This window comes from Salvelinus namaycush, chromosome 18 (assembly GCF_016432855.1).
Source record: "Salvelinus namaycush isolate Seneca chromosome 18, SaNama_1.0, whole genome shotgun sequence".
In the NCBI taxonomy this organism is placed as follows: Eukaryota; Metazoa; Chordata; class Actinopteri; order Salmoniformes; family Salmonidae; genus Salvelinus; species Salvelinus namaycush.
The window spans coordinates 18,840,651-18,867,961 of NC_052324.1; the positions used below are offsets into that span (position 1 = coordinate 18,840,651).

Below are 27,311 nucleotides of genomic sequence, written 5' to 3' on the forward strand. Positions count from 1 at the left end.
ATTGAATATGGGCAACAGTGTATCCAGCTGTAGACATAGGCTATATAGTTTCCCATCATGCCCGGAGGGGGGCGTAGAGATGTCCGACATTACTAAGTAACTTCTCAACTGGTAAAACTTTAGGCGTGGGCTATGTCCTTGACATGACAGCTCGAGGTGTTTCTTTACACAAACAACAACCAAAGCCTCGCGGGGACATTTTTATGCAATTATGTTGGGTCTTCTTTTGAGAGTCGTGGTGAGTCAAACGTTTTTATAATTCATAAATGCGCAGTTGTGCACCCATAACGGAGAGCAGCGCGTTCACTATTACTGCTGTGTATGTATGTATGTATGTATGTATGTATGTATGTGTGGGGGGGGTTGCATACTGTAACCTATTTACCTCATATATTAGGCTACAACATGGATAACGTTTCAAGGTTCATGTCTATATCAGATCAATACTGATAACAATTAATTGAAGGACAGTGGGTTAAACTATTATGCAATATTTTAATATAGACTACAGCTTGCTTTTTATTTGTGTTTGCAGTGGTGGAAAAAGTACTGTCATACCTTGAGTAAAAGTAAAGATACCTTAATAGAAAATTACTGAAGTAAAAGTGAGTCACCCAGATTTAAGTAAAAGTCTAAAAGTGTCTGGTTTTAAATGTAGTTAAGTACAGTGGTGGAAAAAGTAGGCTAGTTGTCATACTTGAGTAAAAGTAAATGCCATGAATCAAAATGCACGGTTTTTTATTTTTTTATTTATTTATTTACTGACAGCCAGGGGCACACTAAACACTCAGACATAATTTAAAAATGTAGTACTTGTGTTTAGTGAGTCTGCCAGATCAGAGGCAGTAGCGATGACAACGGGTTATATTGATAGGCTAAGTACTCAATTGGACCATATTGCTGACCTACCTGAGCATTCGAAATGTAAACGTAAATGAGTACTTCTGTGTGTCAGGGAAAATGTATGTGATTAAAGAATACATTTTTCTTTAGGAAATGTAGTGGAGTAAAATGTTTCAAAAATGTTAACTCCAATGCTTCCCACAGTTGTGTCAAGTTGGCTGGATATCCCTTGGGTGGTGGGCCATTCTTGATACACACGGGAAACTGTTGAGCGTGAAAAACCCAGCAGCGTTGCAGTTCTTGACACACTCAAACTGGTGCGCCTGGACCTACTACCATACCCCCATTCAAAGGCACTTAAATATTTTGACTTGTCCATTCACCCTCTAAATGGCACACGTACACAATCCATGTCTCAATTGACTCGAGGCTTAAAAATCCTTCTTTAACCTGTCTCCTCGCCTTTATCTACACTGATTTGAAGTCATTTAAACAGGTGACATCAATAAGGGATCATAACTTTCACCAGAATTCACCTGGTCAGTTTTGTACGGTCAGTATATATTCTAACCTGAAGAAGCTGTCAGGAAACTTGACAGCCAAGCACAGTCCAAACAAATAGTGTAACAACATGCTAAACTTGACAGAGTTGCTTTGGTCTCAAGTTTCTTAGTCACAAAATTTGCAATCTAACAATCTATTGTTTGCTTTGGTTTTTGGATTCAGACAGAATTATACTGATCATACCTGTTTAAATTGAAACGAACGTAAATGCATGTTAATCACTTTGTGTAACCTTAATATGGTGTCTGTTTTCTTATGTTCTGGTTTCCGTTGCAACGGCCCAGACCCTTTGGCCTCTATTTTCAGCTGGCGAGAAGCCAGCGCAATTGCCATTGCCAGACGGCATCCCAATCCGTGTCCTAAGAGCATGCACAGGCCAGCTGACTGGAGTGTTTACGGACATAATAAATCTTTCACTATCCCAGTCTGTTGTCCCCACTTGCTTCAAAATGTCCACCATTGTTCCTGTACCCAAGAAAGCGAAGGTAACTGAACTAAATGACTATCGCCCCGTAGCAATCACTTCTGTTATCATGAAGTGCTTTGAGAGGCTAGTTAAGAACCATATCACCTCCAACTTACCCGACACCCTATACTCACTACAATTTGCATACGGCTCCAACAGATCCCCGGACGACGCAATTGCCATTGCACTGCACACTTCCCTATCCCACCTGGACAAGAGAAGGACTAGTAACGGAGGGCTGAGCATGCCCCCATCCACATCGACGGGACCTTTAGTGGAGCAGGTCGAGAGCTGCAAGTTCCTCGGTGTCCGCATCACGAAGAAATTATCATGGTCCACACACACCAACACAGTTGTGAAGAAGACACGACAATGCCTCTTCCCCCTCAGGAAACTGAAATGATTCGGCATGGGACCTTAGATCCTCAAAATTGTATTGACTGGCTGCATCACCGCTTGGTATGGGATCCGACCTCCATGCGCTACAGAAGGGTGCGTACGGCTCAGTACATCACTGGGGTGGGGCCGAGCTTCCTTGGCATCCAGGACCTCTATACCAAGCGGTTTCAGAGGAACATACTATTTATATATGTACTGCTGTACTACATTTTTTTATTATTTTAGAATTTTTGTTTATTGTGTGCTTGTTTGACATTTACTGCTGTGATTGATAGGAACTTGGAACATAAGCATCTCGCTGCACCCGCCATAACACCTGCTAAACGTGTACGCAACCAGTAAGATTTTATTTGATAAAAAATGTTGATCCGTTAAAGCTCTTCTATTTTCAAACCCTAGCGCCAGGATTTGTAATTTCTGTTTTATGTGAGCTTGCTCGCTCTGAGGTGGGAGGGGTGGTAATATCTTAGTTGTACCCTTAAAAACGTGCGCGAAAGTGCCAATTTCAGTATGCACTGGTGGGGATATTTTAAGACCAACCACAAGCTGGTCTTAGCGGTAACCCAGTTGGTTATGGCATGGATTTTGACAACGGAAGCACAGCCTATCCAGCCGTGACACACATTACCCATATGCACATGGAGTTAGAGATGCACTACATGACCATAAGTATGTGCACACCTGCTCGTCGAACATCTCATTTCAAAATCATGGGCATTAATATGGATTTGGTCCCCCCTTTGCTGCTGTAACGGCCTTTTCACTAGATGTTGCAACATTGCTGCTGGGACTGCTGGGACTTGCTTCCATTCAGCCACAAGTGCATTAGTGAGATCGGGCACTAATGTTGGGCGATTAGACCTGGCGTTCCAATTCATCCCAAAAGTGTCCGATGGGGTTGAGATCAGGGCTCTGTGCAGGCCAGTCAAGTTCTTCCACACCGATCTCTACAAATCATTTCTGTATGGACCTCGCTTTGTGCACGGGGGCATTGTCATGCTGAAACAGGAAAAGGCCTTCCCCAAACTGTTGCCACAAAGTTGGTTGCACAGAATAATCTAGAATGTCATTGTATGCTGTAGCGTTAAGATTTCCCTTCACTGGAACTAAGGGTCCTAGCCCGAACCATGAAAAACTGCCCCAGACCATTATTCCTCCTCCACCCAACTTTACAGTTGGCACTATGCATTGGGGCTGGTAGTGTTCTCCTGTCATCCGCCAAACTCAGATTAGTCCGTCTATTTCGAAACATGTACCTTATTACAGAAAAATAATTGCTTGTTTTCCTTTTCGTTTGATTAACAAACAAACCCTTAGTAGGCTACCCTTACCCTACTATTACGAAAGCTGGTTCTACAGCAATGGATCTGGTGTCTTTTTTATGCTGGTCATGCGTTAGCCTGCAAATAGCCTATCCATAAAGGGTTTCTAAATTGTCTACTCATGAGGCTTTTGCCGACATGCTTTTGCATTATTCACAATTCACATAGGTCTACCTACTGTGCATACTCCATTCAGCTTGTATCCATCCCCATTTCCAAAGAGCGCTTCTTGTCCGGTTACCAAAGACGCGCTCCTCCAAACAGGCCTAGGCTATATATTGCTTATTTAGAACGTGCCTCACACATACAGTACAATTTATGGGAACCATGTCTTTTTTATTTGAGGAGAAGTGCGATTCGTAAAGGCCTATACTCGTTGAAGCCAATTACAACAATGTTGACTGTCAACACTCTAAACATATTGAGCAAACCAAGGTTATTATAGCCATTTATGTGGTGTAAGCCTGTAGTTTGTTTTTTGGCAATAATACAGTAATACATAAGTTGATGGGCCAGAACCATAGACTTGGATAGACATAGCATCTCTGTATCTGTATCATGATGGCATCTGTGAGAGCATGGGCAGCACCATTGAGGCCAACTTGAGATAGTCAATGTTCTTCTTCTCAAGTAAAATTCATTGGCTGATCCCTCCTGATGACACGGCTGTCACAACTCCAACCGTTTCATTAGGTCATGCCAACCAGGTCATCAGGAAGAATCAGTCAAGGAAGTTGGAAGTCCCACCCAGTTGACTAAATCAAAACGGCAAAAGTCCTGAATGGAGCTGCCCGTGCTAACACAGGCTTTTGGCCACTACAGGACTCCATACAACTTTATGGCCAGGACATAAATAATAACTCAATCGATTTAAAGAATAAGCGCCTAGACTTGTGCAAGAAATATGGTGGAAGGAAACTCTCTTGCCCATGTTTACACCAATCCAAAGCTTTGTTCTAACATCTACTTCGTTAACAATCAAGTACATTTACCTTTATCTGACAGAAAGAGAGAGGAAAAAACAACAAATTAAGTCTTGGCCCATTTGACATGTTACGTTTATGTAATATTAAACATGTATCACTGACTAACCCCTTTAAAAAGGTTCATAACAGCTGCAACAACAGCAAAAAATATAAACAATACAATATTTCTTCACAAATCTATCAGTTCACAGACAGCCAGCCAGCTTGTGTGTTTCTCTTCAACCAAACAATATTTTCTGGCTTATCTTCAAGAAGACTCTGCGTTCCAGAGAGGTGGTCATTCGGTTTCTCAAGCCTGATGACAGTTGTCCACAGACAGAGAATATTCTCTCCACAAACACTTAGGATGCAGTGGCAGAAACCAGATCCAGTGCCACAGGGCAGTTTGCCTGGCAGAACTTGTTTGTGGGTGACTGTAAACATGCCCCTCTTTACGTCTTCCAGGTATTTCCGCAGCTTACATGGGACACTTAATGCCCTGCCAGGTTGACCCTCCGGCTGGACAGTGACCTCAGACACAATCTTCGATGCGAGGAAGCTATATTTCTGAAGCACAGTGGTAGAGATACTATCTGGATTAATCGTGCTGGCATCTTCCTGGGGTCCTGCTCCACGGCTGTACTCACAGATTTTCTGAAGTACAAAAGACTCTGCCTCCCTAATCAGGGGTTCCATCTCTGTCGAGCGAAGTGCCAGAGACCCACTTGGGTCCATCAGGCAAGCTGCTGCAGGGGTTGGATCAAAGTTGGCTGTCAGTGGATTCAATATGCATGCGAAGCGCTCACACAGTGACTTCAGGAGGACCTGTGCCAACTGTTTTGCAACAGTATTTGACAGCAAGTGCGCCTCAAGGTTGAGGAGGCACACCACCACATCAGACAGCGACTGGCTGTCAGTTTGAAGTTGGTCAGTGTGGATTGAGAACGGCTCCAGCAACTTCACAAGCTGTTCTAGCTTGGCCCAGTCACGCTCCATGCTCGCCCTTGGATTTCTTCCATGTTAGCTAGTGATAGTGATGCACAAGCTAGGCCTATTTGAAACATTGGCATCTACTGATAGCATTTTCCCACCAGATTCAGAAGCTTGAAAACCCCATTAGAAAATAAGCTTAAAAACCCCATTAGATTTTTGTCCAAAGTATAAAAGGTATGATGGTTTTTATTTTAGTTCGTTTTGCAGTCAAATATAATAGTTTTAGCTTTTCAAATGTTTTAATTTAACATTTTTATTTAAGTTTACTAAATTGTTTTTCCAATGTTGTATGTATCATGGTGTTGACAGTTTCTGGCCAGTAGGCCTACCAATCAGCTCTGTGGTGTTCACCCAACATTGCTGATATATTTTATATGCTAATGGGATTATCAACTTAATATTTCAGAAACTTAAACTAAATATCAACGTAGATACTGTACCGTATGTGTGGTATTTCAGTATGTCATATTGATTGCAAAACAAATTCTTTATTAGAAATGCAATGACACAGAATGCATTTTTTCAGTTAAGGCCGGGCTTGGTGAAGCCATGTCGCCTCGTCAAGCCGATGTCAGTGACCATCCTCCCAGAGAGGTCCTCGCATCACCAGGACAATTTGCCCAAGCTGCCCGTGCCTCCACTAAGGCAGACATTTGAGCGCTACCTGTTGATGCTGGAGCCCCTGCTCAGTGAGGAGGAGATGGATCACACACGCAAGCTAGTCAAGGAGTTCCTCATTCCTGAGGGAGTGGGAGACAGGTTGCAGAGGAGCCTGGAGCGCAGAGCTAGCAACAAAGAGAACTGGGTGGGTACTGTCATAGAACAGAACTGGTCACATAGAGCAGAGATGGGTACTTAGTGGGGCAGAGCACTGGGTTGTTCTGGGTTGATTGGCAGGAACAGATACCTGTATTATATCCTTTATGCACCTACAGTAAATGACATGTTGATGGTCTATAGCATTATCATGGCTGTTTGTGGATGTTTATGCAGCTCACAGAGTGGTGGATGCAGTCAGCCTATCTGGATTCCCGGATGCCTGTGGCAGTCTATTCCAGCCCTGGGGTGGTCCTGCCCCGCATGACCTTCCAAGATCGCCAAGGACAAATGAGGTGAGCAACAAAGAACCATGTGTGTCTGAGACCACTGTACCAGCCATTGCTACGAGATTATACAGTAGATGCCTACCCTCCACCAGCACTAAAACATTTTAGGGCTGTCTCTACCGATCCGTGAAAAGGACATTTTATAGGCTTACTGCTTAGTAGAAAAGTCAGTAGAAAGTGATTGACTTCAGTGTTGTAATCCGCCATAGCTCTGTTGAACTTGAGAATAAGCTTGAGTTTCAGATGACCTTTAGACAGACTCCCCTTTCATGCTGGCTATTTTAAGCACATTGGCTGCTCATAGCATTGCTCAGCTTTTTTGGACCGCGGAGACCCACGTACGCAATCAACATTGCGGACAGTGCCAAACACATGCAATAGAAGATCACACTAGAGCAGACTTTAATGCTCATATGAAAAGTCAATGATTCAACAATATACTGTACTGTAATGTACACCATTGTATCCACTAGACTAGTGTGACACAGACAGTTCAATAAATGCAGAGATATAGAATCAAAATAGACAGATATCATGGTTCTGAGTTGGACATGCTAAGCAAGTCTGGTTGGAGATATGAGGACATGGTAAACAATGGTGCACTAAAGTGTATTGGAGTTGATTATGTGAATAGAACATGAGATGCTGGAGAGGTAAAAGGCTGAATCCCAGTTGGATGAGGAAATACCATATAAGGTATCATACTTAATTACTCAATAGGGCGGCAGGTAGCCTAGTGGTTAAGAGCATTGGGCCAGTAAGCGAAAGGTTGCTGGTTTGAATCCCTGAGCCGACTAGTTGAAAAATCTGATGATGTGCCCTTGAGCAAGGCACGTAAACCTAATTGCTCCTGTAAATCACTCTGGATAAGCGTGTCTACTAAAATGTAAATCAATGTTTTCTGCTCAGGTTTGCTGCTAAATTGATTTCAGGAGTTTTGGACTTCAAACAAATGATTGACAAGTGAGTAATATTGATATAGATAATATTTTCTATCTTAATGATATACATCTAATATATATTTGTCACCCCAGTTGACTCTGTAACTCTGTGTCACAGTGAGACCCTACCTATTGAGTATTTGGGTGGGAAGCCTCTGTGTATGGACCAGTACTACCAGATCCTGTCCTCCTGTCGTATCCCTGGACCAAAGAGAGACACTGTGGTCAACCACGCTATCGGGAAAGTGGCCCCTACTCACATCACTGTGGTCCATAACTTCCAGGTACACTAGGGTGTGCTATTGCTTTGATTTTCTCTTTTTGATGCTGCTTTATGTTGCTACAACACAAGAGGGGAACTCAATAACATTGTTGTATTGTTCGTTTATTATTACATTTACATTTTAGTCATTTAGCAGACGCTCTTATCCAGAGCGACTTACAGTAGAGTGCATACATTTTATTACATTTTACATACTGAGACAAGGATATCCCTACCGGCCAAACCCTCCCTAACCCGGATGACGCTATGCCAATTGTGCGTCGCCCCACGGACCTCCCGGTTGCGGCCGGCTGCGACAGAGCCTGGGCGCGAACCCAGCCCAGCCTGGGCGCAAACCCAGAGACTCTGGTGGCGCAGCTAGCACTGCGATGCAGTGCACTAGACCACTGCGCCACCCGGGATTATCTCTAACCCACTTAACCAGAACCTCAAATGCGTATTGACCTTCTCCCTCTGTCCTTAGTTCTTTGTCCTGGATGTGTATAACAGTGATGGCTCCCCACTGACGGTGGACCAGATTTACATGCAACTGGAGAAAATCTGGAACTCGTCCCTGCAGAGCAACAAGGAGCCTATTGGCATCCTGACTTCCCAGCACCGCAACACCTGGGGCAAGGCCTACAACAACCTCATCAAGGGTGAGGCCAGGGAGAGCCTTGAATGCTAGAGAAGGGTCTTTGGAGCGCATGGAGTGACCCACCAAATAAACAAAACCCTAGTCATAACCCAGTCTTGAGCCATAACGCAAGAGTGACTGGATGCATCCTATCACTTTGCACATACTGTTTTAGACGTATTGGTCGATGCTTTCCTCAAGGTCCTTGTAGGTCGCTGATTGTATCGTTTTCTTCCTTAGACAAGACAAATAAGGAGTCTGTCCGTGCTATCCAGAAGAGCATATTCACAGTGTGTCTAGACGCCCCCATGCCACAGATGTCTGAGCAGCGCTACCAGAGCCGCGTCGCTGCCCAGATGCTGCATGGTGGAGGGAGTCGCTGGAACAGTGGCAACCGTTGGTTTGATAAGACGTTACAGGTGAGCTCTGAGACTAAAGCTGTAGAACAAAGGTTGCATCCTCCCTGATATATGTTCATATTTTTACTCAGAGTCTCTTGCATTATTCTACTGTATTCATACATGTATTTTAAGTCTTATTGTTATAACGTGTATTATTTAATCCCCAGTTTATTGTGGGTGAAGATGGTACCTGTGGTCTGGTGTATGAGCATGCCCCAGCTGAAGGCCCACCCATTGTGTTCCTGGTGGACTATTTGGTTGAGTACATGTAAGGCATAACAAAATATGTTTATTTCATTCATTGATTAATGGTACACAGCACTACCAAGGTCATTGTGTACTACAGATAAAAAGGTTGGCGCTGGTTGCCATGGCTATTTTGCCAACCAGAGCAGGTGCATTATGCCTGAGTGTAGCAAGCATTTTGAAGATTCACTATTTGTCAGGTTTAGATTGTGCCTGATCCATTTGAAAATGATCTTTACTACCATTTGAAGCCCACTGATCATGGCCAAGCTGGAATCACAATCCTGGCCTGCTACTGAATGTGACTGTGCCTCTCTTGAAGTATCAAATCAAATCAAATCCAATTTTATTTGTCACATACACATGGTTAGCAGATGTTAATGCGAGTGTAGCGAAATGCTTGTGCTTCTAGTTCCGACAATGCAGTAATAACCAACGAGTAATCTAACCTAACAATTTCACAACAGCTACCTTATACACACAAGTGTAAAGGAATGAAGAATATGTACATAAAGATACATGAATTAGTGATGGTACAGAACGGCATAGGCAAGATGCAGTAGATGGTATCGAGTACAGTATATACATATGAGATGAGTAATGTAGGGTATGTAAACATTATATTAAGTGGCATTGTTTAAAGTGGCTAGTGATACATGTATTACATAAAGATGGCAAGATGCAGTAGATGGTATAGAGTACAGTATATACATATGAGATGAGTAATGTAGGGTATGTAAACATTATATTAAGTGGCATTGTTTAAAGTGGCTAGTGATACATGTATTACATAAAGATGGCAAGATGCAGTAGATGGTATAGAGTACAGTATATACATATGAGATGCGTAATGTAGGGTATGTAAACATTATATTAAGTGGCATTGTTTAAAGTGGCTAGTGATACATTTTATACATGTATGGCAGCAGCCACTCAATGTTAGTGGTGGCTGTTTAACAGTCTGATGGCCTTGAGATAGAAGCTGTTTCTCAGTCTCTCGGTCCCTGCTTTGATGCACCTGTACTGATCTCGCCTTCTGAATGATAGCGGGGTGAACAGGCAGTGGCTCGGGTGGTTGTTATCCTTGATGATCTTTATGGCCTTCCTGTGACATCGGGTGGTGTAGGTGTCCTGGAGGGCAGGTAGTTTGCCCCCGGTGATGCGTTGTGCAGACCTCACTACCCTCTGGAGAGCCTTACGGTTGTGGGCGGAGCAGTTGCCGTACCAGGCGTGGATACAGCCCGACAGGACACCTATAATGCTTTGTGTTGTTTTAACAGGGGAAGGATGGAGGTGGTACGCGCTCCCATGATCCCTCTGCCCATGCCTCCCAAACTGCGCTTCAATATCACACCTGAGGTCAAGAAGGATATTGAGTCGGCCAAACAGAATATGAACATGCAAGTAGAGTCTGTTTGTGTTCCTAGCAGTTTCCATTCAAACATATCTTTGAAGTGTTTCTCACTCTTTGGCTACTCTTTCATTCACCAGAATGTCACATGACTTGGATGTGAACGTGGTCAACTTTGCTGACTATGGGAGAAATGTTCCAAAGGCTCACAAGATGAGTCCAGATGCCTTTATACAAATGGCTCTACAGCTTGCCTACTTCAGGTGGGTTTCATGAACAAAACAGTCAACATCTGAAACAGCAGTCGGGTTACCTTAACCTATCACTTTGAGACATATTGATGAGACATATTGCTTTTACATCTTTCAGAATGTATAAGATGTGCTGTTCCACCTATGAGAGTGCGTCCCTGCGTATGTTTGCACTTGGTCGAACAGACACAATCCGCTCCTGCTCCAATGAGTCTCTCAAATTTGTCCAGGCAATGGAGGACCTAGCTAAACCGGTAGGTCAACTCTGAAACCTGAACGTTGACACTAAATAAACAATAAACCCTGACTGTCACTCTACTGTAATTATGGCTGTTTATCCCATATGTTGACAGAACACAGAGAAGGTTTCTCTATTGGACAAGGCATGCCAAGCCCACGTAGAATACACAAGCATGGTGAGGACTAGATGGAAATGGACATTTACTGTATTAATCCATGCTTGTCCCCACTCACTGCAATGTACATTCATTTTGTGTATGTCAAAATGAGCAGGCAATTCATGGCCAGGCCATAGACAGACATCTCCTTGGCCTGAAGTTACAGGCGATTGAAGAACTGACGTCCATGCCAGAGATATTCATGGACACAGCCTATGCTGTGGCTGAGCATCCCAATCTCTCCACCAGCCAGGTATGAAGGCTGTTTATGTGAGGTATTTAGCATCCTAAAATACAACATATAACAGGACAAATTGTAGACAGTGGTTTGGTAATAATGTGTTTATTAGTTTTGGCCCACATTTGTACAGCTAAAGGTAATGTTTCACTGTCTCTCTTCTCCAGGCTGGTGCCAAGACAGACTGTGTGATGTGCTTCGGTCCACTGGTGCCAGATGGCTACGGAGTGTGTTACAACCCCATGGCAGACCACATCAACATTGCCATTACAGCCTTCAACAGTTGTGAAGAGACACATGCTGCCAACTTTGGCCGGGCTATGAAGAAGGCTCTGAGAGACATGAGGTCTCTGCTGGAGGAGACAGCTAAGGCCAAGCAATGAGTCCCCACAGGGGACATGGCTCCTCTTTATGGCGGTGTGGAACTGAACCTGTGCTGCAGGTAGTGGGGGAAACTGAAGCCACCCGGGTATATCTAGTGCTGTAACATGGAGAGAGGAGAAGCACTTTGCAATGCGTTAGGTGGGCCTTGGGAAGATTTTGGGCCCTTCAGGTAGACGTGATGTGAGTGTTGGAGGGAAAATCCTGTAGGAGAGACAGTCCTGTAATAAGCAAAATAATATCAAGACTGTAAAGCGAGTATGACTGATGGAAAGTTATACATTTCATGTTGAATGAAATGGGTATATCCTTTTCCAAATAGAAAGCTCCATATGTCAAAGAAAGATCCACACCAGATCATGGCAGAGACTATACTGTATTACAGGTGTACTATCTTAATTTGACCAGTTTCTCACAGCAGGACAATAATCCTGCAGCAACAGGAAATGTGAATTATTATGTGCGTTATTTAATGGACATTTTTGTAGGGGTTGATAAATTATTTTGTTAGGATAATTTTCTGCGACAACATAGTGATCGAATTAAGAGATTACATCTGTCTGTTTTAAGTTATATTTAAAAGTCATACATTATGTTGGCGCTGTCTTAACATTTATTTTTGTGGGATTCTATAGATGTGTTTATTCAGTTTGTTTACTTACATATTTGTTATTTCATATTTATAAAATAAGTTGAAACAGTTCTAAGTTATTTAAGTTCTGAAAATGTGTGCCATAATAATGAGTTGCTGAGTGGTTTTGCTGTGATTTACGTTGGTAAATGTTTTCTATACAACAAAAAAATAACAAACAAAATAAGACTGACTGCTGTCATTTATTTTAATGTTACAAAATTCTGACAATACTGATTAAACTAAGGACAAATTGTTCTCCAGTAACTGCCTAAATTCCTGTCTCGTTAAATACTGTATAATAGAAATGCGAGCCAAGGATCAAGGCTCCACGAATGAGTATTCAGCTCGGAAGCTCCCGTTGCTTTGCAGGTACTCGCCATGAAATTCTATCTCTGCCATGTTTCCAGCTGATCGCCAGTCAAAAAGCTGTTGGCCCTTGAACACGTTGGTCTTCAAGACGTCTACATCTCGTATCTAATGGAGATGGTATTAGAGGCATAATATTATCTACAATGGCATACATGTCAACATTCAAGATTCATGGTTTAATGTATACTCAACTAGTTTGCATTGATGAATATACTGAAAAGCAAGAGAGAACAGTCTCCCTCCTCCCTGACCATAATGAAGGTGGACTGGGCTGCTGTGCTGTTGACCACAGGGCCCATGCTCAGAGCCCGGATCCTAATCTTCACTGAGGGAGGGGCGTTGATGAGGACTCGACAGGTGTGACTGCCCAACGCTGAGGTCATCGTTGGATTCTCAATGACCCCGCTGGGAGCAAACAGCTGGACATCACAGTCTGTAGGAGCAACAGAAAGAAGCATGTGGGTATGTATTAAATTGACCAAATAATATGTCCTTCTAAAAATCTATTGTTCCAGCTCTGTAACAACATGCCACTCTGCCTTCTGTTCCAGCCAATACAGTAGCAGCTCAGTGTTACCCTGGTGGTGACTCTTCTTGTTGTTCTTCTGACTGCTGTAAGTGAGCAGCACTCCGTTTCCAGGGGACAAGAGATGCTGGCGCACCAGCAGGACGTTGGTCCTGGAGGTCAGTTCAGTGTCCTCAAGCTGGTCACACTTCCTGACCAGTACCAGCCTGTCATAGAACGCCACATACTCCCCTAAGCATGCACACACACACACACACACACACACACACACACACACACACACACACACACACACACACACACACAGGGTTATTGTTGTCCATTTCGGTTGCCATAGATAGACAGTACAAAGGGTATTATAAAATTTCTCACTTTTCTTGCAGCTTAGGGAGCTGGACTCTACTTTCATGTGGATGACCTCATCCAGGGGCCGGCCTATTGACAGGATGCAGCGACCTGTCTCATGTCTCAAGTCCACTGTGCCTGACTCCCCCAGCAGAAGCTGCCCACACAGACCTAGATAGCGACACACAGTAGATAACTATTACATTAGCTGATGGAGCTCTCTCAATGCTTGGTCTATGCCTTTTCTGATGAGTGCTAAAGAAGCAGAGTTCTGCCACCTTACTGGTTTTAGGTGTCACAGTGGGCATGGCTGGGGTGATCAGTTCTGTTGCAGTCGGGGGTGTCTGGGTCAGGCTGAGAGTAGGAGACAGCTCCTCATCCATGGGAGTGACTTCCATGCCCTGGGGACTGGGTAACAGGTCCCTGGTCTCTAGTGAGGGGGCGTTGGTGGTGTGTGTGTGGGTGAGGGGACTAGTCTTCTCTAAGACCCTGCAGTCGTCCATCTGGCAGCCCCGGATAGTGATGGGCTTGGGCATGTGCATGCAGAGCAGTGGGCTGAGGGGCTCAGGCTTAGTGGGTCCCATGCAGGACACTGCTCTAGACTGGATCCCATACCCACATGGCACTGAACACTGAGAGACAACAGAAAAGTTAGTCAACAGTACATCTACATAATTTATAAATCACTCATGTATGAAAACACCACTGGCCACTGTACCTACCTGATTCCAGTCTTTAACGTCCCATCTGAAGGTGCACACCTGCACCAGACAGGGTACCGTGGTAGCAGGTTTAACGGCTGCATGGCATCTCTCCTCAGACACCTCACTGTCCTCCCCATGGATATACTCAACACAAGAGACATGCCTCCTGGCTAACCCCAGATCACAAGACGTAGAACAGGCCCCCGTCCTCAGCGCTCTCCACCTGGACAGTATTATCTCAAGTTCAAGTTTATTTACACCCAGCAATACATACAGAAATCTCTATATGGCACTGTCTGTTGACACTCACATAGCATTCAAGACAAACTGAAATCCATGGGTGGTGAATTCCACATTTAGATTCTCTTTTTTACCCTGGTCTTCTAGCCAGTGTTCAGTGTCTGTTTACCGTTTACCTGGCTGTGCAGCTGTTGGAGTTGCATGGATTACCTGGCTGTGCAGCTGTTGGAGTTGCATGGATTACCTGGCTGGACAGCTGTTGGAGTTGCATGTGACCACTGCTATGGGTTTGGTCATGTTACTGCACTCTGTATTGTTCACAACCACCTCCTCATCTCCCTCGGTCTCCTGGGAGCAGTATAGCACCCTATGGGCCACGCCTCCTCCACACGACACACTGCACACTCCCTGCTTGTAGCGCCACCTGCATGGGAAACACACTGCTGTTACCCTGCTATGACAGAGCTGTCATTCTTGTACTTGAAAGGATCAACTCACATGGGAGGGCAAGGGGAAGGGTTGCAGGACTCTGTGTGAGGCTCTGGTTTGCTGGAGGCATCACAGTAGACCTCAGGCACCGCTAGCCTGGTCTGGTGGTCCAGACATGAAAACCACACCTGCAGGGTACCTACACATGTATAAGGCTTGTGTTGACCAAGGTACCACACTGTCTTTCTAAAAATGGAAGGGATTATCTGGTCTAACTTACCATTTCCGCAGGTCTTTGAGCATTGGCCTATCACAGGGCTCCAAACATACACTGTTAGGTACCTGGAGCGGTACCTTAAACCAGGGGATTTGTTAAGTATAGGTTGATCCTGGTAAAGACAAATGAATGGACGTCAAAGTTCCACCTTCTCCAGTATGATGTCTTAGAATTCGGTGTGCACATTTATGAGATGTATTATAGATCTCTGCTGTACCTGTCCCTTAGACTCCCAGCCAATTGGGCAGACATCGATCACACAAGACACTAAGACAGGTGGTTTGAAGAGCCCTGAACACAAGCTATGGTCCACCTCAACATCATGACCACCTTCGGACCGCACACATGTCACAACGCGTTTGGCCGCTCCGGGCCCACACACCGCTGAACACTCCCCGGCTTCTGACGCATTCCACCTGTCACACGCATCCACCCCAAAAATTCTATATCAACACTGTACTGGGCCATTAACCTACATGGTGCAACTTGGACCTTGTTTGCTTCATGTACATATTGTATTTGATTATAAAAATATGTATACCTTGCAGGGCAGGGTTGAAAGTTGCATGTATCCACTGATTGTGTGGCTGGGTGTTGTGGACATTCAGAAACGGCCACCTGTAGGACATCTGCTCCTTGCCTTTGAACACATCTCACAGGGCGCACTTTCTCTCCTCCACCACATAAGGCACTGCAGGGCCCAAACTCTCCCGTCTCCCAGCTGGAGAACACAACACAGGACATTGATCAATCAGTTTGATGAAAGTTGAAGCGTTCTAGGTGTGACAGTGTGCAGTGAATGTAGAGTGTACCTGGGGGGACAGGCTGGGAGGTGACAGGTTGTCTGCTGAAGCAGGAGAAGGGGAGCTGAATCACAGTAGACCTCCTCCAGATGCTCCTTGGTGTCTTCATCCATACAGACATGCATAGATTTCTGTATGCCTACAAGAAAAAGAGAGAACAGTGGATCTATAAGAACAGTGACATTTGGAAAGCCTTAAAGTACACCCACAACAAACAAAACAAACAAACTAAATATATTTATTCAACAATCATTTGTAAAAAAATATATATAATTCAAAATGACTTTTACCAGAGCCACAGGTGACAGAGCAGGATGTTGTAACAACAGTCCACTTGCCCCTGGGTATCTCTTTTATAAAAGCATTATTACTAATGGGAGTATAAAAGTGGTAGGTGATGTTTGGACTGGTTTGTGGTCCATATTCTTTTCCATATTTCCGATAGACCTGTTGGAGCAAAAAACAAATGTCATATTCCTTTGTATTTTGAGGAGTCAGTAAAGTTCTATATGTGTGTGTACATAGTGAATGGAGATACTGTTCCTCTTCTATATGTGTCTCTCACAGTTATCCCCTCTGATATTTGGAGTGTCTGTTGCCATGTCTGGGAATGTCTCTCTCCCTGCTGACCTGTATGTGTGTCTCCTCTGTAACAGTTCCAGGTAGCAGCAGCTCCTCCATGAGAGGCAGGAGGTCAGGGGTCAGGTACAGACGATAAACCAGACGACCGTCCTCCAGAGGAGAGGGGTGAGTGATGTTTAACGCAATGCCGCCACTCCCAGACACAACATACTGATTCCCAATCAACACCGCTATGGGTAAAAACACCAGACACCTTGCTTATTGTCCTTTATATGATTTGGGGTTTCTTTTCAAACCACCCAAGGTCACCCCAGATACTCACCCAGGTGAGTGAAGACAGGTGCCCTGTTGACAATGTGAACCTGAGTGGCGTTTACTGGCAGGGTCAGGAATGTGACGTACTCTGAGAATCAATTAAGCAGGGAAAATCTAGTTTAATTACTGGAATAAGATGGAGGTAGAAATGATCACTCTCCAGACTGAAGAATGGGGATATTTGAGCTGTTACCTCTGGCCTGACCACCACTGTAAGACTGAGAGGTGAGACTGCAAGAGGAGCCATCCCCTCCACATACCCCACACACATCCTCCACCTTCCCAGACTTCAACACTCCATCACAGCCAAACAGCTAGTGGAAGAAATTATTCGCCCATTAGCTTATGAGGACATGTCAGGTCTAATAATTTCTCAAAGCGTCTCTAGAACTCTCTAAGGTGGAGAAACCGAAGCTGGCCTTTACCTGGCACATCCCTCCTAGACAAGCTGTCGTGGCACCAAGGGGAGCTGGACTGTCTGGTTCACAACGAGTCCCATCCACAAACTGAGACCCACGGCTCACAATGAAGTTCTCTCCCTTACACTGGCACATGTACCTGCACTGTTCATCCCCTGGTCATGGGGGAAAATCAGAGGAATACAGTGGAGGGAGTCAGTAATGTAGTAGTTTGTCCTTTGTTTATTGCCCTCCATCCCAATGACCCAACCATTCCCCATTGGCAAGGTGTCTTGGCCCACCTGTGACAAAGCCTACAGCGGGGATCCAGGTGTAGAGGGAGGCCGTGTTGGGGGACAGGTACAGGGGCTGTAGATCTGTCTGGGCGCACTGCTCTGCCATGAAGGCCAGCTGGGTCCTTTCACACTGCTACTCAGACAGCATAGTGTGAGGGGAAGAATGCCGAACATTGCTTGTGTTCACACCCTATGTTTCAGTTAACATCCTTCTGACGACCAATTGAACTTTCGATCATAATAGTCTTTTGAAGAGAAGCAACATTTCTATTTCCAATTCAACTTCCCTCATTCCACTCGAAGCATGTGTATGGAGTCATTTCAGTGCTAACAGAAATTGTTTTTGAATTACATAATTTAGGATATAGATTTTTATAATGTAATAATTTTTAATCGGTAATGCACAATGATCATATAATTCATAATTTGAATAGAATTTAATGAATATTGCATTCCGTTTTAATTTAATATTCAATATTGATATATTCATCTTCAATAGGGTAGATATTGCATTCATTGTCTGTGTATCAAGTTTCCAAACTTTTATTTAAAGTTGATCAAAGTTTCATATATTCAACTTCCCGGATGCATTCAGATTCAGTTTTCAAATTCAGATCTCTAAATTCAGATCTCTAAATTCAGATCTCTAAATTCAGATCTCCAAATTCAGATCTCCAAATTCAGATCTCTAAATTCAGATCTCTAAATTCAGATCCAGATTCCTGGCAAGCCAGGAAAGGTAGAGGAGAAAATATATAATCAAACGCTCTCTGTGGTAAACAGAACTGCCACGCAGAAAAAATATCAGCCCATGGAGAGAAGCACGAGATTGAATTTTACTCAACTTTCTAGAGCAGTTGTCACCAACCGGTCAATCGCGATCGACTGGTCAATCTCCAAGGCATTCCTAGGCGATCGCCAAACACTTCTGTAAAAAAAAAAACTATTTATTTTTTTATTCATCTCGGGCTGTTGGCGGTAGGTGCACCTGATTCAGCTGCCTTGTGTGCTGCGTAGATGAACTGTTGCCGTTTTTAACCATTTCATGTGTCTGGAGGTACAAACTCTGCCTTCCCGGCGGGCCGGAGAGCAAATCAAGTGCACTTAGGTCTAACGCTGGCCAAACGGATGGCTCAGATTACCATGTCCGCAGTAACAGACATAAAAGAAAGCTACAGCAAAGTTGATACTGTGAGATTTCAAAGCGTTTAAAAGCTGCTGTTTTTATGAGTGAGTTTATGTTCTTACGCTTCGATCACACCGACAGTGTCATTGCGTTTTGATACACCAGAATTACATTCATTTCCAATGGAATGCTGCGTTTGCCTTGCAGCATTGCGTTGCAGAGGCAGTTGCAGTGTGTTCTGTGTGGTGCATACGTTGGATTTATCGAACGTATGCGTCAAACTGTATGCATAGACGGCTTGACGGAAATGGGAGCAGAAGGTGAATGTTGAACTTTTGTTGCATACATATCCAGCTGGTGCTGCATACTATTTTGTGCAATGACGCTGTCAGTGTGTTTGAAGCGTTACGCTTCGATCACACCGACAGCGTCATTGACCACTGTTCTAGAGTTTTCCCTGTTAACATTATCAACGTTTCCCTTTACTGTGGCAATTGTGATCGAATCAACGCAATATTAGCCACTTTCAATGCAACATACCGAAACAAAATGAACTATGCAAGAGATTTTGTTGAAGGCAGAATGCATTGGAGTAGGACTCAGCCTATACTCTACACAGATTGGTGCAGCATAACCAATCAGAGCTGCAGGAGGCCTATATGCAAATAGACCATTGCCATTTTTGGATCTGTGCCATTTATTTTGAACTGGATTGTGTTTACAGCATGAGCGTTCGTGAGTAGATGCGTTTGTTTTGAGATTAAAGCGAGAGCTGCATGTAGCCACGTGTGCACATTTTGTTCTTATCCTTTGCTTTAGTGAGTTATTAGCTCAGTTATAGATCATTTGTAGTCAGCAATAGGGGAGTGATTACTTCCTACAAGAGCAAAAAACATGTACATTTCTAGACATCTTTGAAAAGCAAGTCAGGTAAAGAGCTTTTTTTTGTCTTAAAGGGGCAGTGTTGTATTTTGAGACAGGCTTGAATAAGCTAATTAGCCAATAGGTAGAGGGTAGCATAATTTGTCTGATTCTCTATAATGGTATGGGAATAGTAATGCATCTTATTTTGTAAAGTAGTTTCTTGCATCAAAAGGACAAGTGGATAAACAGGTTAATGTCAAGCCCTGCATGTTTTTTTTTCAAAAGTCTCATGGAATGTAGGCATACATTGAACACCACACATTGGCTGCTACTGTAGGCTGAATGATAGAACAGCTATTTCCATGTTAAAATGAGAAGCATTTTTCTCCATCGTTTTGATCAAATAGTCACAGTAGCCTACTTGACCACTGTTAAAACTGTAACTTAAAGCAGGTACAGCCTCAGTGTTCACAGTAAACGTGATCTGGAAGTTGTACAGAATTTTCACAACGTTCAAGTTTGCACTCAGCAGACCTGAAATGTACTCAGTGACAGATTTTTTTTAGAGGGAACATTGGAAGGGAGTGTCACAAAAACCACAGTTTGGTCCCGATAAGAATATAGTGGAATAGCCCTGTCATAGCCCTTCTAATGATAGCCTTTCCACTCCTTATTTAATCTTGCTCTGACTGGGTTCAAACCAGGTCTCCTGTATGTCACAAGACTGTGTTAGCCCACTTAGCTAAAGCCCATAGGAATGAGTTCAGGAAGCTAACTCAAGTCTCCAGCAAGCTTAGTCATCAAAAGAGCGTGGTTCATCGAACCATCTTGGTTACATTTTACCCCCCCTTTGACCTCATACTTAGAGATCACGGCACCAATATAACTAACTGGGTTCGAAATCAGGCCTACTGCACAAAAGAAACACTTTCCGTGGAAAAAAGAAGCAGACAGATCAGTGCACCCCATTTAATGAGAGTGCAACAAAGGTGGTTTGGTGATCCATGAATATGATGAGCAACCTTGCCTGAGACATGAGGACGTGTTAGTTTGACTGATGGGGTTCTAACCCAGGTCTCCTGTGCGCCAAATTCATAGGAATAAAATATATTCAACCGTCAGTTTACCACAGAGAGCGTTTGATTCTATCTGTGCTCCTCTACCTTTCCTGGCTGGCAAAGTACCAGGACGTTGTCTCTGGTTTTGAATCTGAATTTTAACATGTGAATGTTAGTTTGTAAACTTGATACACAGAAAATGAATGCAATATCTACCATATTGAAACTGAATATATAAATATTGAATTTGAATATTCATTGATTTTGAATATTAAATTGAATTAAATTGAAAACCTGTATGCTATATACTACATTCAATTCATTTTCAAATCATGAAATACAAGTTCAATTTATGAATTCAATGAATCAATTTGTGCATTACAAATAAAACAATATTACATTCAAATTCAATATCCTAATACAATTTTAAAAAATACATTTTTTAGCACTGAAATCGCTCCATACATGCAGTACATGTACAGTACTCACGGCACAGAATAAATGGTGCAACAATTTACCTTGTAAAAATGACCTACGGAGGCCCACTGTAAACATAAACATGACCTGTGGAGTTTTACCTGCTGGTGACAAAGTTCCGCCTCTGTATCCCTGCCCTTGCAGTCATTCCCACCAAATGCAGGTCTGGAAATGAAAACATTTTTTAAATGAAAATTATGAAGACATCCATCAAGAATAATAAACTGTTTGACTAATCCTATTTGCCAGAAATGTACCACTTGCACTTGAGAGGAGTCATGAGAACTAGTGTTGTAATTGGGCCTGACTGTTGTTTCTTGTTACCGTGGGTTGTTGCATTGCCTGGTCCGGGAAGTGACGCCCCCGCCACATATCCGTGAGCATGGGGAGAACTGGGACCAGCTGGACCAGGACCCGTGCACCACCGCAGAGGAAGAGGAACTGAGCTGGTCTGGGGACACACAGCGGCCCTTCAGGCACCACTAGAGGACATGCAGGGTTAGAGGTCAGGGCTGCTTTCATTTCACAACCCAAATGTTGCATACTTTGACCAAACATAGTCATAATGATTGAATGTGACTAGTGATAACATAAGGCTGTACCTGGTTGGGTGCACACTCTGTCCCATCCAACAGAGGCACCAGCAGACGTTTACATGAGCTGTTGTCATCAGGTTTGATGTGGCAGGAGAGAACACGGCACACAGGCTGACAGGAGGAAAGAATTAACACTGGGAAAGCCTTACCCAGACAGAGCTATAGATACTGTCAACATACTGTATAACCACTCTTATTACTACAGTATAACCATGATAGTATAATCACAGAAGTGGCTGCCATTTTAATGTCATAATGTGTCCCTTACCAGGTCAGGGTTGGTGAAGGAGCAGGCCCTGGCGGTGCTACCAAACGCTATCCGGCACTGGTCGTCCACGCCATAGTAAAGGCCTGGCTTCCAGTCTTGCAGAGAGCCAACCAGAACAGGCAAGTCTTTCACACAGTCAGCCTTGCCTTCACTAGAATAGCATAACAAACACATATCTTACTCTCATTACCAGCCTTCTACAATACTCACTGTGTTGTGTACAGTACCACTGACCATTATTACATTTCTGCAGAGTAATCTACTTATGATGAACAGGTCATTATTAAGAGTCCATGTGAGAAACAGCTGGCATGCTTACCTGAAGAATGTGTACAGCTGCTGTCTGCTGCACTGGGACCAGGTGAGATCCACACTGTTGTAGCCTCCATCAGAGGCCATCATAAAGCCACTGCTGCTGCATGTGTTACCAATCCCATCATGGTTTATACCAAAGCTGGGGGAAAGAAGTGAAGATTACTAACTGTAGCTCTTCCCATGCTATTGACAATGTCTTACCTGTGGCCTATCTCATGCCACTATGTCTTACCTGTGGCCTATCTCATGCCACTATGTCTTACCTGTGGCCTATCTCATGCCACTATGTCTTACCTGTGGCCTATCTCATGCCACTATGTCTTACCTGTGGCCTATCTCATGCCACTATGTCTTACCTGTGGCCTATCTCATGCCACTATGTCTTACCTGTGGCCTAAGCTTTTGATAGTTGCTTAAATAAAATAATCTGTTTTTAAATGGTGAGCGAGCGTTGTGCCTTTTCCTTTTCAAGTTACCTGTGGCCTATCTCATGAGCGATGGTGATGCCCAGATCAAAGCCTGTGTCCTCTGTGATTATACAACTCCATTGGCTAGAACATGCCCCGCCTAGCTGGGCCACGCCCCTCACCTGCTTGTTCCCATTGGGCAGCTCCAGATCAAATCTGGTTGAGGACAAACAAATTACAGTAAAGTAAAACCACAAGATTTACAATTATATAAATGTTCTAACTTCAGACAGACTACAATTCAACTTGAAAAAAATAGCACAGGATAAAGTACAATGACCTACCTTGTGATGTATAACACAAGGTCAGCATGCAGGGGGTCCGTGTCATTAGAGGGGATGACCCTTCTGGCCCACTCACACACACTCCTCAGAGACGAGGAGATGTTGGTGGAGATGTTAATCTCTGGCTGAAAGTGAGAACATAGCACTCAGAGAGGGAAGCATTCTTCTGGCTCCTCAGCCAGGCCTCCATGGCAGACTGGCCAATCCAGGTGTGTGTGGGGTGGACAGACATTGTCAGACACTGACCTCTGGTTCTGAGAGGATGATCATACGGACCAGATGCACTCTCATGTTGGCTCCCAGTGTCATGTCCCTCAGCAGCTCTGAGGCCTGTGGGAAGATAACAGGACACACCAACAGTGGATGACCACTTTCAATAATCATTCAGATGCCTGACGCAAACAATAACAAACAGACAAAGACAGGCAGGCAGGCAAACAGGCAGGCAGACAGACAGACAAACTCACAATGTTGAGGTTGGTAAGTATGTATCTCTCTGTGTCCTGCCTGTGGACCAGCTGCACGTCAGGCGCCACCACCACTAGCAGCTCCAGGTGGGTCACCTCAGGCATTATGGCTGACCTTTGGCGACGCAGCCTCTTCACTGTCAGGATGAAGACAAAAAGAGCAGTATGCTAACAGAATGTGCGAGGATGAAGTATGAAACATTAAATACAATGCTATGATACTTGAACACTGACTGTGAGAGTGTCTGGGGGGGCCTCTGGCAGTAAATGGCTGGTGGAACACCAGATGAGGTATTCTTGGACTGGAACAGTTTCTGGCTTCAGTCAGATGAATGTGTTTTTGAAGCACTGGCTGAATGTATAGTCTCTCCTTCTCTTTACCTGCAACAACCAGGCCTTGCTGTTGGAAATAGAAAAACAATTGCAATCCAAATTCATTTAAGAGAATTATGAATGAATAACAGAATAACAGTATAAATAAATAAGTAAACTGTAGAATTGTTTATGTCTTGGAAAACGTACCATTTTCCTGGCACAGATGGTGAGAAATCCTTTAGTTGAAGGAGGATGTAGAACTTTGGCCTGCTGACAACACATGGCATGACTTTTCCTTATGATTTTGAGAGTGGTGTTCCGAGCTGTCTCTAATGTGGACTGACAGGAGAAGGACTGCTTCCTCTCCCCGATCCCCAGCACAAAGCGCTTCCCTTCGGTCTCGAAGGAGCATCGCCAGGGGCCAGTGTGGAGCTCCGTAGAGGCACAGTCTGTCCAGATGAGCTGAAACTCCGGCACTGGGGTGAGAAAGGTTACAATATTGTACAGTGGGAAGAAAAAGTATGTGAACCCTTTAGAATTATCTGGATTTCTACATAAATTGGTCATAAAATGTTATCTGATATTTATCTAAGTCCCGACAATAGACAAACACAGTCTGCTTAAACTAATAACACACAAACAATTATAATTGTTCATGTCTTTATTGAACACACTGTGTAACCATTCACAGTGCAGGTTGGAAAAAGTATGTGAACCCTTGGATTTAATAACAGGTTGACCCTCCTTTGGCAGCAATAACCTCAACCAAACGTTTTCTGTAGTTGCGGATCAGACCTGCACAACGGTCAGGAGGAGTTTTTTTACCATTCCTCTTTACAAAACTGTTTCAGTTCAGCAATATTCTTGGGATGTCTGGTGTGAACCGCTCTCTTGAGGTCATGCCACAGTATCTCAATCGGGTTGAGGTCAGGACTGACTGGGCCACTCCAGAAGGCGTATTTTCTTCTGTTCAAGCCATTCTGTTGTTGATTTACTTCTGTCTTTTGGGTTGTTGTCCTGCTGCATCACCTAACTTCTGTTGAGCTTTAATTGGCAGACAAATAGCCTAACATTCTCCTGCTAAATGTCTTGATAAACTTGGGAATTCATTTTTCCGTCGATGATAGCAAGCTGTCCAGGCCCTGAGGCAGCAAAGCAGCCCCAAACCATGATGCTCCCTCCACCATAGTTTATAGTTGGGATGAGGTTTTGATTTTGGTGTGCTGTGCCTTTTTTTCTCCACACATAGTGTTGTGTGTTCCTTTCAAACAAAAACAACTTTAGTTTCATCTGTCCACAGAATGTTTTGCCAGTAGCTCTGTGGAACATCCAGGTGCTCTTTTGCGAACTTCAGATGTGCAGCAATGTTTTTTTGGGATAGCAGTTGCTTCTTCCATGGTGTCCTCCCATTCGTGTTTAGTGTTTTACGTATTCTAGACTCATCAACAGAGATGTTAGCATCTCCAGAGATTTCTGTAAGTCTTTAGCTGACACTCTAGGATTCTTCTTAACCTCATTGAGCATTCTGCGCTGTGCTCTTGCAGTCATCTTTGCAGGACGGCCACTCCTAGGGAGAGTAGCAACAGTGCTGAAATTTCTCCATTTATAGACAATTTGTCTTACAGTGGACTGACTTTTAGAGATACTTTTGTAACCCTTTCCAGCTTTATGCAAGGCAACAATTCTTAATCTTACTGTAGGTCTTCTGAGATCTCTTTTGTTCGAGGCATGGTCCGCATCAGGCAATGCTTCTTGTGAATAGGAAACTCAAATTGTGAGGTTTTTTTTATGGGGCAGGGCAGCTCTAATCAAAATCACCAATCTCGTCTCATTGATTGGACTCCAGGTTAGTTGACTCCTGACTGCAATTAGCTTTTGGAGAAGTCATTAGCCTAGCGGTTCACATGCTTTTTCCAACCTACACTGTGAATGTTTAAATTATGTATTCAATATAGTCAAGAAAAATACAATAATTTGTGTGTTATTAGTTTAAGCACACTGTGTTTGTCTATTGTTGTGACTTAGATGAAGATCAGATCAATTTTTATGTCAAATGTATGCAAGAATCCAGGGAATTCCAAAGGGTTCACATACGTTTTCTTGCCGCTGTATGTGAATTATTGTATCCACCATAACGGTTCAGTAGCTCACTGTAACCGTATGGAAACTGTGTCATTATTCAGTCATACCTGAGGTAGCAGAGTCGGTACCAAAATAAAACACCATGTCCTTTTGATCCAGGGAGTGCAGAAATAGCTGGAGAGGGGATACAAATGAAATGTTGGGGTCATTTTGTGAGCAGCAACATGAGGATTAGAATCACTAATCCATTCCTGGTTTGTATACAGTATGACAGATTACAGCAGGCCTATGTCCATGAGGAGCACAATCAACTGAACAACAATAATATCTTTACAGAACCCCTGAAAAATGTAACTTTTAAGTGTATCATACAACTGAGATCCTGTGATCTGCCTCTCTGTAGGTAGAGATTTCCGCAGGACGATAAACAGCGCAAGTTGAGGAGGTCAATGTACTTTGCAGATGTCACAAACAGAAGAATCACCAACCACATCCCTGTGTTTTCCACTTACCTCCTCCAATGGAGATCTCATTAGTATTGCTGTGGAGCCTGGCAGCACTGATAGCAGACAGAGCAGCGCCAAGGCTGCCATGTTTCCCCTCTCCTCTCCCTGTGGGACCACACCACACACTACCTGGCCTTGCTATATATCTATCAGAGTAAGAGGACCAAGATCTTCCTTCCAGCCGAGTCTGATAAGACCCAGCCAAATGGGGAAGTGGCAAACAAGTTTACTAAAACATCAGGGGCAGTAGTTGATAAGTGACAGACTTCATTTGTTGATTTTCACTGTGGGAGTAGGTGAAAAGAGCAATGCCAGCTGATTGGCTGGTTGGTGAACACTGTTGTTTATTCTATTGGTCACTGGATGTCACTGGCGGGTGTCACAGTGCAGAACAGTACATTTGTCCACAAACTCACTCCTTGCTTGTTTCATGTACAGTATTTTGTTAGTGACTTAGTACTGAGTTAGCACATGGAAATGCCATTATAAATAACCTTTTGAACTTGACGACTTGTTGATATACCAATTTCCAGCAATGACTTTCTAACTAAGTGAGCAAATCAAAGAAAAAAACAGGGAAAAAACCAGGATGTTAATTTGGCCTTATCATTTTCACAGAAGCTCTAAACTGAATTTACACAAGTTCACACACACTATCATAAATGCTGCAGGCCATACAGATCATTTTTGTAAGTGTAATATTGTACCACCAGAGGGCAGACAAGGCCCACTGTAACATTACAGATGTACTTTAGAAGGACTGAATGCTCCTTAGAATTTATTTAACTAGGCAAATTCTTATTT

The 27,311-nt window shown here is 43.6% G+C and overlaps 2 protein-coding genes across 3 annotated transcripts; one reads left to right on the forward strand and one right to left on the reverse strand.

Moving 5' to 3' along the window:
• Nucleotides 1-90: 90 nt before the first annotated feature.
• Nucleotides 91-12,671, forward strand: LOC120063194 (carnitine O-acetyltransferase-like). The gene is made up of 14 exons (XM_039013409.1): nt 91-238; nt 6,079-6,357; nt 6,546-6,664; nt 7,568-7,621; nt 7,718-7,883; nt 8,346-8,520; nt 8,739-8,917; nt 9,067-9,167; nt 10,426-10,545; nt 10,637-10,759; nt 10,866-11,001; nt 11,101-11,163; nt 11,261-11,398; nt 11,551-12,671. Exons 1-14 carry the CDS (start codon nt 212-214, stop codon nt 11,764-11,766), a joined length of 1,896 nt encoding a protein of 631 aa, XP_038869337.1. The 5' UTR covers nt 91-211; the 3' UTR covers nt 11,767-12,671.
• On the reverse strand, nt 12,580-26,740 carry adamts13 (ADAM metallopeptidase with thrombospondin type 1 motif, 13). 2 transcript variants are annotated; one of them, XM_039013407.1, is made up of 31 exons: nt 26,514-26,739; nt 26,109-26,175; nt 24,127-24,395; nt 23,839-24,004; nt 23,605-23,741; nt 23,384-23,467; nt 23,138-23,262; nt 22,863-23,009; nt 22,391-22,525; nt 22,072-22,222; nt 21,810-21,914; nt 21,532-21,689; nt 21,309-21,372; nt 17,689-17,815; nt 17,414-17,562; nt 17,182-17,302; nt 16,996-17,076; nt 16,722-16,903; nt 16,382-16,538; nt 16,101-16,230; nt 15,830-16,009; nt 15,506-15,704; nt 15,292-15,400; nt 15,081-15,210; nt 14,827-15,006; nt 14,361-14,565; nt 13,922-14,270; nt 13,666-13,809; nt 13,345-13,524; nt 13,019-13,200; nt 12,580-12,872 (listed from the first exon to the last, which is right to left on the reverse strand). In XM_039013407.1, exons 1-31 carry the CDS (start codon nt 26,592-26,594, stop codon nt 12,717-12,719), a joined length of 4,650 nt encoding a protein of 1,549 aa, XP_038869335.1. In that variant the 5' UTR covers nt 26,595-26,739; the 3' UTR covers nt 12,580-12,716. The 2 variants fall into 2 exon arrangements, with proteins under 2 accessions (XP_038869335.1, XP_038869336.1); XM_039013408.1 differs by having other exon boundaries at nt 12,755-12,872; nt 12,960-13,200; nt 26,514-26,740.
• Nucleotides 26,741-27,311: the final 571 nt, after the last annotated feature.